Source organism: Vicia villosa, linkage group LG6, assembly GCF_029867415.1.
Source record: "Vicia villosa cultivar HV-30 ecotype Madison, WI linkage group LG6, Vvil1.0, whole genome shotgun sequence".
NCBI lineage: Eukaryota > Viridiplantae > Streptophyta > Magnoliopsida > Fabales > Fabaceae > Vicia > Vicia villosa.
The window spans coordinates 129,431,031-129,444,028 of NC_081185.1; the positions used below are offsets into that span (position 1 = coordinate 129,431,031).

The window sequence follows — 12,998 nt, forward strand, 5'->3', positions numbered from 1 at the left end:
CCTAACCTCTTCAGCGTCACCACCTGAATCCTCCTCACACGAGCCCGCATCAACCTTACCATCCTTGCCATTCTCCCTAACAAAATTTCCAACTAAACTATCAAACAAATCATCACTTCCATCATCGGAAAAAGAGGAGCTGTTCGACGACGCACTCAAACCTTTGGTACTCTCCGCCCTCTTACCAATCTTCATAGGCCCATAAGAATCTTCTCTCAACACCAATCTGAAGTCAGCACCATCAATATTGACAACAATTGATTCATCCAAAACAAAATCCAGAGGAACTCTCACCATAAGCCTAGCAATATCCGAAATACCCCCTCCAATTGTTGCCTCGTCAACGCAAACAAAAGAGCCGATGGAATTAGCCAATTTCACAAAGAAATTGTAGCACCAAGCATGACACGGTAAGCCATGTATTCGGATCCATGCCAATCTAACAGAATCGACATCGCTTTCTCTCCATGGTCTGGTTGTTCTAAACCATTGTTTCCACCACGAACTTCCATCGCTAATAAGATCTTGGATCATACCCTCCTCGTTCTCCTCCAAAACACAAAGATTGGCCCCAATAGGAAACACTTTCACAGCAAAAAACCCTCCACTTCAAGATGAGTTTGAATGTTGTAGGACTCACCTGAATGAATCACTTCTCCAATAAAAGCTTTCTTCCATCTATTAAGTACCTCCGGGTGGGATTTGAACTCCACCACCGCCCTCTCTTGATTCCTCGCACTAACCTCCCTACCATCCCTCACAATCTCAGCAAAAGATACAGACCCTGAGACCACTCTTTTTCCTTTCCCTTCCCCATATCTTCTTATCCCCTCTGGCCTCTTGAAACCACCTGAAAATTGCCTCGCATAAAAGCCCCCTCCTTCACCTCTGTTACTCCTTCTATCAAATTTGGGTAGGTAAGCATGAATTTTCCTCCCATCGATTAAAACATTATCCAGTTTGACAGCCAACAATCTAGCATCCTCAACATTCTTAAACCTTGCGAATCCGTAGCGTTTCCCCAAGTTGTTCCTCTTTGGAGGAATCACCACCTCGATGACATCCCCGATACAACCGAAAAGTTTGAATAGATCCACTGCTCTATGCCTCTCAGGGAACTCCGAGACATAAATCGAGACAATCTCCATCTCAAAATCCACGACATTCCTTCCAAAGGGAAAAGAATCCCTGTCATACCCCAAAATTTGCCCACATTATTTCTCCTGTTCAAATTCAAATCAATACATAAAGCTCCTAGACACCCTCTCCTATACAAGGCTCTGAAACTAGGGTTGGGTCTGCTCAAAGGAAAATCAATGAATCAATGGCTCTAAGGCATCTCAAGTGGCTCAATATATCTCACACTATCTCTATGACAAGTATCAAGTCTCAATTCAATGGAATGGTCACTTAATTGTTCAGAAAGTCAACAGTCGACTATGTTAACCTGAAAGTCAACTGTGGTCAAAGTAAAGTCAAAACTCCTAATTTTTTGTCAAGATCCTCATATTGAAGTATCATTCACCATTTGATCAAGAATTGATCATGGTTCATCAAGGAAAGATCAAAAATCAACAAATCAAAAAGTTTCTAAATTAGGGTTTTGTATAGGAAAAGTCAACTGAACTTTGACCAGCCATAACTTTCACATGGAACATCCAAAATTCTTCATCCAAAGCTCATCTTGAAGGAAATTGGATTCTCTACAAAATTGTCTCTCACATGCCAAGTCTAAAAATGCTTCATTTAAGAGATATGGACCAAAACATTACAGGTCATTTTCAAAAGTCAACAAAAGAACACTTTTTTCAAAAGGTCATATAAAGAGCATGGAAAATCATTTTGATATGAGACCAAAGACACTGGTTAGAGGACTCTCTAAGGTTTCTAAAAAGTCCTTCAACACTTGACAAATTGGAGAGGGAAATGTGAAATAAAAAAGCCTCAAATTAATTTCTCTTGCAAAGAGGCCCAAGTTTTTATGGCCCAACCTTGTTCCTCAAGTTGTCTAGAATACCCAATCCTAAATCCACGAATTATTGACAAATTATTTGATTTTTAGTGAATTTTATTCATTAAAAATTATGGAAAAGTGAAAGATTTGATAAAGGTTTTGAAAAGATTTGTTTTGGTTTTAAGTCTCAATCAATTTCAAACACATTGTGAATCAAATATCTGATAAAGTCAATAGGAAATCAAGATGGGCAAAAGAAGATGCAATATTAGTCAAAAATAGCAAGATTTATGTCAAAATATTCATCCAAAGAATCAAATCAAATCTTATGATTTTATGAAGATTCAACACAAGTTTATAAACATAATCATACTCCTATATAAAGGGGACAAAAATCCAAGCCCTGGTTTCACGAACTCTGCCTCCAAGACCCTCACGAAAAGCTTCAAAAAAATCAAAGAAATGTGAAATTCGGATTCAAGGATTGAAGCCAATTCAAGGACATTTGAAGTGTTTAATCCATTCTTTGGTGTTCCCTGGAGTTATCTGAATCATCTCCAAGCCCGTACGCGCACAGGACCATCCCCTACACGTTCACGGTTTGCACCTATAGATTCGAATTCGTTTTCTTTGATTCATGCATAATTAACTTAATTTGAGTGCATACTTGTATTCTTTATGAGTTTTCTATGCTTTCTGGATAACTTGATTGGAGTTTAAGGGCAGGGATGCAGATTCGCCATTATTAGGTTTCAAAGCTCCAATTTAGGGTTTTGAAATTTAGCCAAAATTGGAAGAAATTAAGACCACCATCGTGTTCAGGAGATTGAATGCAATCGATCTATGGTCCTATGTCAAATTTCTTGTGCGTATTTTTGTTGATTGTGATTTACAGGGCTATGGATACGGGCAAAAAACGTTGGCAAAAGCGTTGCCATTCCCAGAAAAATTCCAAGGTTGAAGAAAGGGGGCTGGCGCGAACGTTTGCTTTTGAATCTTATTGTTATTGTTTAATATATATTGTGTATGAAGCATATCTTGAACAGCCAACGTGGCCCAGCGCGCATGGTGCGCGCATGGCAAGTGGAGACCATATTGTCCAAAGGGGAAGTGGTTCGATCCCAGCCTTCCTCGTTTTCCTTTAATTTCTTTTACTAGTAACATGCTAAATCTCGTACAAACGTCAGTACGCGTGACTATGGTGCACCTTCGTTCAAGAGCCTTTCAATCTTCATCAGATGCATCTCCATCAAGATCCAACATCCACAAAGTTGATGGCTTATCATGGACCTTCACAAGCGCCACACACGATAATTAGCTAAGTTTTTCTTTCTTCTTTTTCTTTTAATCATATAATACTTTGTTTTTTTTACCTATTTATTCATTTAATTATATGTTTAAAACATCCTTTTACAAAACTATTTTTAATTCTTTTTTTTTCTCTTCATAAATTTTTTTATTAAAATAAAAATATTTTTATTTGATTGATTTAGTTTGTTTAAACCATTTAATTAATTATAAATATTTTTGTTAATTGATTAATTACGTGTTAGGGTTAGGCTTTTTAATCGAAACCTGATTTACACCGATTTAATTAATTAGGTAGAATACCAATAATTAATTAAATTGATTTTATTCATTCTATTAACCATGGCTAACTTGTCCCCTAATCAGGGTTTACGAGGATCATTCCTACACTGAAAAATATTTCTTTTCTGTGCCTTTTTTTTAGGGTTGACTTTTCAAATGCCTTCCGACTACGCGCCTTCAAGATCCGAAGCTAAGTCTTTAATTTAATTATTATTTTAAAGTCTATTTTGTTTCCTTATTTTTTAAGGTTTGCCTTTTGAACTCTGGATACACCCACACCTACTGTTCTGCCTTTGCCTTTGCCATGTTTCAGGGTCAACCCCGAGGCTTCCTCCGACTGTCAACCATGTCAGATCACATTCAAAGCTAAGTGCCTTTTATTTATTTATTTTAATTCCTTTTATCTTTTTATTTTTAGGGTTAGCAATGTTCGCCTCCGAACCGATAATGCACTCACCCCATTTTTTGTTTGCCATTTTTCCCACCTTTTCAGGGTTTGTCAATTGCCAAAGCGTCGAGTATCGGTAACCCTAAACCCTAATCTCAATTAAATTATTACTTGTTTCAAACCTATTTGTTTTATTTTATCCCGCTGGTTTCAGTTCCCCTCTCCTCCGCTGGTTGCAATTTCCGATTTTTTTACCACTATGCCACAAATATGGAAGTTTAATACCAGAATGCCACAAAGTGAAAAAAAATACCAGAATGCCACTTTTCTAGTACAGGTCCGGCCAGGCCTTGGACGGACTGGAAAAGGTTTTTTTCTGCACGTTGGGGTCCGGCCAGGGGTGGGCCGGACGCAAACTAGGGCCTTTTTTTTTAATTTTAATTGATTTAAAGAATATATTAATTATAAAAATTGTTTTTTTATTTTAAAAATGATTAAAAGACAATAAAATATAATAAAAAACATTATAATATAATTAAAAATAATTATTTGCCAATATTTATTTTAATTGAATTTAAAGATTTATTAATCATGAAAATTGTTTTTTTATTATAAATAATGATTAAAATATAATAAAAAATTAAAAAAAATGTTATTTTAATTATTAAAAAAATGAGTAAGTCACGGGTTGGACGAACATGTGTAGGTTCGGCCAATAGATGGACGAGCATGTGTAGGTTCGGCCAATAGATGGACGAGGACATATATTTTATTATTATTTTTTTCCCTATAAATAAGACTGTACAGCCACATTTCCACTCACACCAGTTACAATTGAAGGTTTAGTGTTACTATTGGAGATGTCTTCTGAACCCCTTCCAACGTTTCCACCTATGAAGAGAGATGCAACATTATTTTTTTCAGCAACAAAGGCTCCGTTGAAGATCAAACTATGGAACACCCAAACTTTCGAGCATCTACAGAGGCACTTGATCGGATGGTTAGACGGAAACATTCTCGAGGGTGAAAAGATAAGGAAAATTGAAAGGCAGGTCACGGAGAAAGGCCCAAATGGAGTAGTAACTCGTTCTTGGAGAGCCGTGAAAAATGATGCCGGTGTCCTTATGATGATGCTAGGACCACATGATATTGCGTTGATGGTTGTAATCTCTTAGAATATGTTTTATTTGTTTCCTGTGATGTTGTTTTAAGTGTTTCCTGTGTGGTTGTTTTATTTGTGGCTGTCTTTATTTCGATGTCATTGAATGTTGTTTTAGTAATGTGAAATGTTGTTTTAGTTATGTTTAATGTGAAATGTTGTTTTAGTCATTGATGGTTGCAAACTCAATTAAAAAGACATTATATTACATTCATAAAACTAGTTGAAGTAAACATTAAATAAAGCTAGTTGAAGTAAACATTAATTAGGCCTATTGGACGGGCCTACTACATTTGGACATTTACTTCGGATATGGCCTACTTCACGGCATATCCCACACATTCTCTTTTCCTTTTCCACGTCGTCCATTTCGGTTCGAATCCGAGTACTGTTAGGGCATCCTCTTTTTTTCCTACGCATAGTTTCGTCATGACAAAGAGTATGCCCTCTATATTGCGGCCAATTGTCTTGATGTGGGAGGATCTGGAAGCTTTGTTGGTAGACTTTAAAAACATGCTGTATCTTGAGGATATAAATATGTTGTTTGGCCTCCGCATAGATGGGAGGGTTGTAGTAGGTGAAACCGAAGGTCCTGATTATACATGTATCGATGCTTTAGGCATAGAACCTTTTAGTGATAGGGTGAAGGGTGCAGTAAAATTGAGATGGATCCACGACGAGTTGTATGAGTTAGAAAAACATTCTCAACAAACCGAGGAGGAAAATATACTGCATGCAAAATTATATATCTTAGTATGATTGCTGTTTTATTTCCTGATAAATCTAATAATGTATTGCATTCTTCTTGGTTCAAATTTGTCAAAGATTTTGATGAATGTGGCAAATATAGTTGGGGGTCTGCGTGTTTGGCTTACCTTTACAGGGAGATGTGCAAAGCATGTCGTGTAGGATGCATGAGTGTTGCAGGCTGCTCACTCATTCTCGCTGTGTGGACATACTATCGCATTCCACGACTTGCTCCAAGGAGTGAAATTGCTCCATCCTATCCATACGCCACTAGGTAAATTTTTTATTCTATATATTTATTTTTACACTAAATTAACGCATATTTCTAATTGAACTTTTTAAATATGCAAGATTTGCACAACGAGGTATGGAGTATTTCTCAACTCCAAATACTTATCTTGATGGATATCGTTTCATTTTGGATCACATGGTCCAAGGAGATGTAAGTTTTTTTCCATTCCATATATTAAATCTTTCATCTACGTAAATACGACTCTTATATTTATTTAAGTCTTACAGTTTTTGTGGAGGCCTTACGAAAAATATCCTCGTGGCGCTCAACGAGAAGCTCGAGCGTGGAGTGCAACTACATATATTATTTGTTTTCATATTGTGGAAATGCATCACGCCGACAGGGTTAGGCTTCAATTTGGGTTTACTCAAAACATCCCTCAACCTCCGAGGTGTCTTGGAGATCACCACACCATAACAAAGAACGATGTCAAGGATTGTGCTTATCGAGATTTGAACATTCAAGAGAACAACGAGTGGAAGTGTAGAAAAAACTTAATAATGACAGGTGAGGTGAGTACTACTTTACGCCACACCGATGAATATATGCAATGGTTAAGAAATATTCCATTAATATATTTGTCGAAAGAAACGTATTTGGTTGACCCTCGTCATTATGCCTCCTCTTCATCAACCCCACATACCACCTTTCAACAAGAAATCCCACAATCATTCCAACCAACACCACAATTCCAACCAACACCACAATTTCAACCAACACAACAATTCCAACCAACAACACAATTCCAACAAACACAATTCCAACAACAAACATCTTCATTTCCACAAACATACCAACATACTCAAACCACACAACAACACACGTTTTTTGCCACACCATCTCAAATTCCAAGCCCTTACACCTCAACCCCCCAAACAAACTACTACTACTACCATCAAGAACAATATCAACAACAAACAACTCTTCGACCACCGCTACATAACACCCCAATCCCTCAACCCGACTTCGACCAGTCATACTCCCAATCTCAACCGCTTTTCTCCGCCCCTTCACTCTCCCAACAACAATATACCTTTGACACGACGAATGTCTACTATCCACCCTTTCAAGCACAAATGCCACAAACCTTTGTGGCGTCAAATAAACCAATCCTTGAAATGACCGATGAGGAAATACTTAATTTACCACCAATAACTGAAGAACAACTGGCTAGGTTTATGGATGATGGTCCGTCGCATCAAAACTATAATCTTTCAAGCGACGATTCTCCATAAAGGCAACCTCCACCAAACAATGAGCAACCTATACGCAAGAGTACAAGAGCACCGAAACCCAAAAAATGTATCACTGGGGGTCATATGGTCCAACCAAAGCCCAAGAAAAAATAGGCTTTTTTTCCTTGTACCCGTTTATGTATTGAGTAAAATAAATATTGGCAAATAATTTTTTTTTTTATATTTTAATGTTTTTTATTATATTTTATTATATTTTAATTATTATTTATAATAAAAAAACAATTTTCATTATTAATAAATCTTTAAATTCAATTTAAATAAAAAAAACGAAAAAAAAAATCGCAATATATGTGGCATTTTCGTATTTTTTTTCCAGTTCGTGGCATTCTGGTATTTGAATCTCATATATGTGGCATTCTGGTAAAAAAATCGCAATTTCCCTTCCCCATTATTACTATTTATATTAAACTGCTTGGCTAGTAATCCTAGGGAGTGCAAGCCTGTAATTAATTTAGATCACTAATTTGCAAGATAATATAACTGAATATAATCACGTGATTGGTGCACACACGTACACTTTTGGGTAAACCTCTCTGTTGCCTGTTGCCTTGTTGCCTGTTGCCTTGTTGCCTGTTGCCTTGTGTTTTTTGCAGAATAGTCAGTCCCTCGAATACGAGGATGCCTCAGCCCTGTTGCCTCGATTAAAGATCATGGTCCCTAATGATGCTGCCTTCGATACACTAAACATGATCTCGACCCTCGGAAGTTGCCTACGAAAAGGCTGAGGTATCCTCTGGTTGCCTAAACGAAAGACTATTCTGATCCTTCCCTTAGACTACCTGCCTCTCTATGGCATGGGTCAGTCTTATGGCGAACGATGCTTCGATGACCCGTTAACCTCCAAATGAAAGGCTTCCTGCCCTCTTATGGCATGGAAAGACCCTTTCACCCCGAAAGGCTAAAAGGACTATTTTCTACTTTATTAAGGTAATTGCCCCTAATTGCCTTGCTCTGGATAAAATTGTTTTCATATTCTTTCTCATAAACCTTCAAAATGGCTACGCTCATTTACGAGCTAAAGTCCGTATTCACTTCTTCTACATTTCTGAAATCAAAGAGCAAAGCAATTAAGAGCCCATGGAAAACCATGGATGCAAAGGGTGCCTTACACCTTCCATTTGCATAATTACCCCCCGAACTCAGTTTTTATCTAAAAGGTTTTTCCTGTTCTTTTAGCCTTTCTATTAATTTGGATAAAATAAAAGTCGGTGGCGACTCATGCTTAATCGCAACATTTTGATAAAAGTCAGTTCACCGTATTACAATCCCACTTCTAGACAATGTGACAAAAGCCCCTTCTGTTTACACTATTCCAAGCCATCACCAAAAAAACAGAGAAGCCTAAAAACGAAAATAAGAAAAAGAAAACAGTGAACGCAACCCTGTCGAGGCCGAATCCGCAGAAGAAAACGGAACCAAATGAAACACTGTGCAGACCCTAGAAGCCCCAAACCCACTTCACCACCGAGGTCCTTGATTCGAAAACCAAGAATTTAAACCAAATATGGAAAGGAGGGAATGGGCAAACCCCTAGTACCTAAACACAAGAACGAAGAGAGCACTCGACCGCAGCACAGAACAAACGAAAGAAACTACATCCTCGCCGCCATACGCCGCCGCACTGTTTGGGCTTCTCTACTCGCCGCCTTTATATTTAGACATATGATATTACTCTAAATGATACAATGTTAATTTTATCACATGTCAATAACATATTACTAATTAATTTCATTTTTTATATAACTAATCAATATAAACTTTTGAATCTAACAATGAATTTTATAGAACAAGAATATGATTAAAAATATATTAAACAAAGTAACTCAAGAGTTACATAATTTGATTCTTCATTGTTGGGTTTAATGTAAATGGTAAATGCTTTGTTGATATTCTCCAGTTTGCCGATGACACGCTTTTAATTGGCAATGGGAGTTGGAATCACATTTGGGCTTTAAAGGCGGTTCTTCGGAGCTTCGAAGTGGTGTCGGGTTTTCGTATTAATTATCACAAGAGCAAGTTGATAGGCATAAACATTAACTCTCATTTTATGGGAGTAGCTACCAATTTCCTTAATTGTAGGGAGGAGAAAAAGGAGTTCAAATTTCTTGGTATTTTTGTTGGTAAAAATCCTAGGAGAATCTCTTCTTGGAAGCCTCTTTTGGAAAATGTTAGGCGAAGATTGAATTCTTGGAAAGGGCGGTGGCTTAGTTTTGGTGGGAGGATAACCCTTTTAAAATCGGTTCTAAGTAGTCTGGCGATATTCACTCTATCTTTCTACAAAGCTCCGAAGAAGATAATATTGGAGATTAACAAAATGCAAAGTATTTTTTTGTGGGGAGGGACGGAAGAAAAAAGGAAAATGAATTGGGTGAAGTGGGATGATATGTGCCTTCCGGTGGAGAAAGGCGGGCTTCGTTTTAGAAGATTGGAAATTTTTAATAAGGCTCTTCTTTTAAAGTGGAGTTGGAGGATTTTCGGTGCAAAAAAATGAATTATGGTATCGAATGTTAAAAGCTAGGTACGAGGACGCGAATATAAGTTTGAGTGGTAATTCTTTGAATTCTAAGAAGGATAAGTCTTCGTCGGTGTGGTGGGCGGATTTATTATCTTTGGGGAAGGAGCTACCGGAGTATTTTTATACTAACAATTTTCATTTTCAGGTTGGAGACGGGCACAATATCTCTTTTTGGAATTCTCATTGGTTGAACGGCGGCATTTTAAAGGATCTTTTTGCGATTCTTTTTAAGACGTCTTTGTTACAAGATGTTTCTATCGGAGCGATGGGTGGATGGGTAGATGGAAGATGGAGTTGGGGAGATTTAGGTGTCTCTGTCAACCATGTTTTACGTGTGGGTGCTTCTCCGAATGCTGCCCCTTCTGTTGGTGTTTTTGATGCCCAAATAGGTGCAGCCCAGAATTTTGTTTCTACCTCTGCTATATCAATGTCGCTGAAGAAGCTAATGATGAAGCTGCTTCGGTTCAGGCCAGTTCTGTGCAGCCGGTTGTCGCTGGTAACGCTGCCTTCAGGCAGCCAGACGCTGCTGCCACCCTTGGAGATATGGACAGACTGCATCTTTTGCTAGCCGAGGCTCCTATTTCTCTTTCTCGAGAGGACTCGGCTCGGTGGAAGCTTCTTTCGGATGGTATATACACCGTTGCATCTTGCTATCATTTCTTGTGTAGTTTTTATGTTCCTTGTGGCCCGACAAATAGATTTGATTCGGCTTTCGTGGATATTTGGAAGCTTGATGCACCTTTGAAGGTAAAGGCTTTTGGATGGAGATCTTTATCAACAAAGTCCCAACCAAGGATTCTCTTTTGTTTAAAGGTATTATTTCTAACACCTCGAATTTGGAGTGTGTTTTTTGTGCCGATTCTAATGAATCCCTTCTTCACTCTTTTATTTCTTGCCGAAATGCCGGTATTGTTTGGAGAGAAGTGGCCGAATGGATCGGGTTGCCTTATAAAGTCGGTTTAGATTTTAAGGAGGGGTTTATCTATTGAAGCTCTTTTTGCCGGTCTATGAAAGTCAAAGTTGCGAAACTTGGTATCGTTTGGCTTGCTATTTTATGGAGCTTGTGGTTACGAAGGAACAATATAGTTTTTAACCAAGGTTCGTGGAACTCGAGGGATGTTGTTTGGAGTTGTAAGACTTTAATTTGGAGGTGGTCGTTTATTGGGAAAATTACACATTCCAATTATAACTTCTTTGAGTTTAGCAATAACTCATTGTTTTGCTTAAGTTATGTTTCAATCGGTTTGTAACTTTCTTTTTTGGCTTTCCGGTGTTGTATTTCGAACGTTTGGTTTTATATATATTTCTTGATTTAAAAAAAAAAATCTAGCTACGATGTTGCAACTTAGCCCTAAAATTATGTTTCATTCGAAAATAGATATGAATTTATTAGAAAAATTTGATTCTTAATTTCGAAATCCACATGCACATGCAGATTTTTGAACAAGTAGTAATTCATTACGTGAAGACCATAGTATTCGATCTACTTGATAATTAAAACTATTAATATTAACAAAGAAAACATATATATTTTATTCATGGTGAATTCATAAAACAAAGTACATTAACATTAAGATACGGAAGAAAATAAATCAAAGCAACAAAACATAATTTAAAAGATAGGATGACCATGAAAACATGATGTCCTAATATGTGTCTAATGTACTTTTATTAGGTAGACACTAAATCTTAAAGTTTGAGATTCAAATCAAATTCCTCGGATGTTGATTCAGTTGTTGATGATGAAGACGCATTAGTCTCTGCTAGAACATGGCTTCCTCCAAATAAATCACGAGTTTCAGTTGTAAGATCATTAGAAGGAAATTCAGCATTTGAATTTCTTTCGACACCCTCACCAGATGTAAAAAGTCTCAATTCCACTCCATCATCATCTACAGGGTTTGCCCTTTGAGTTATTGGCAATGCAAGAGTTTGATTTTCACCTAAAAAATTAATCATCTCAAGGTGTAGTGGTGGCTTTGGAACTTGCATCATAAATGGAGAATCAAGCCGGGTAGAAATTACATTGTTCATCTGAGTGCCAACTAGGGCTTGCAGGTTGCCGCATAAATTGGGATATGCTTGATGGTGAATAGGGTTTGAATAAGGATAACAGTATGGAAAAATAGGTCTATACCTCATGGCGGCCTCCATTTCTTCCTCTATTCTTTTTTGCTCCATTTTTTTTAAGGCACGTTCTTCCTTATGAGCATTTTGATGCCCTCCAAGAGCTTGTGAACTCGAAAATGTCTTGTCACAAAAAAGACAAGGAAATATTTTCGCTTCCTGTTTAAATAAAAGTTCAGTAATAATATTTTTTGATGAACTTAAATATTCACATTTCTATAAGAGGTTGGAAGTTATCTTAGTGTTGCTGCCAAGTTTTAGAGTAAATAAATCTTTTAATTGAATTGAAGATTTCATTACCTTGGGTTCATTATACAGTATTGGCTCTGCGACTGCTACCATTTTGCCCCTCTCAGAATCAGCTTCAGAGGATGTTATTACCTTCTTTGATTCCGTTTTTTTTGCTGCCTCTGATTCTTCAATCATTTTTTGCTTTAAGATTTTGTCTTCTGCATTTCCGATTGAAATTCTTTGAGACATTTTTTTGAAAACACCAAATAAATGATTTAGAACGTTTTAGTGAGAAAGCAAGTTTGTTTGTGTGGGTTAGATAATTGCTAGTGAGGGGTATTTATCCTTGAATAAACTTCCTTGAATGTTTAAACAAGGAAAAAACATGCAAGACAAAATATATTCTACGGTCAACAAGAATATAGAACTTTTAAAGAAAATACATTATTTAATAAGGTGAAGTTTGAGTAATCATATAACTTAGGTTTTTTATTTATAAAAAATGGTATATATTTATCTTAGATCCATGGAGTAAATAACTAATAAAATTGTAAATAATGCATTGGATTCAAATTTGAGACAAATAAAATTATCCGATCTAACAATGATATTATCGTCTGAATTATGTTATATCCTAAATATTGTAAAAGTTGATTTAATTATTTTAGTTATTAATAAAATTGAGCTATTCATCCGGTAGTTTTCAAAACATTTTATATATCCTAGATAAAAAAAAGGG

The 12,998-nt window shown here is 36.8% G+C and overlaps 1 protein-coding gene across 1 annotated transcript; it reads right to left on the bottom strand.

The window, feature by feature from the left end:
* Window positions 1–11,590: 11,590 nt before the first annotated feature.
* On the bottom strand, window positions 11,591–12,508 carry LOC131614656 (uncharacterized). The gene is made up of 2 exons (XM_058886216.1): window positions 12,329–12,508; window positions 11,591–12,187 (listed from the first exon to the last, which is right to left on the bottom strand). Exons 1-2 carry the CDS (start codon window positions 12,506–12,508, stop codon window positions 11,591–11,593), a joined length of 777 nt encoding a protein of 258 aa, XP_058742199.1.
* Window positions 12,509–12,998: the final 490 nt, after the last annotated feature.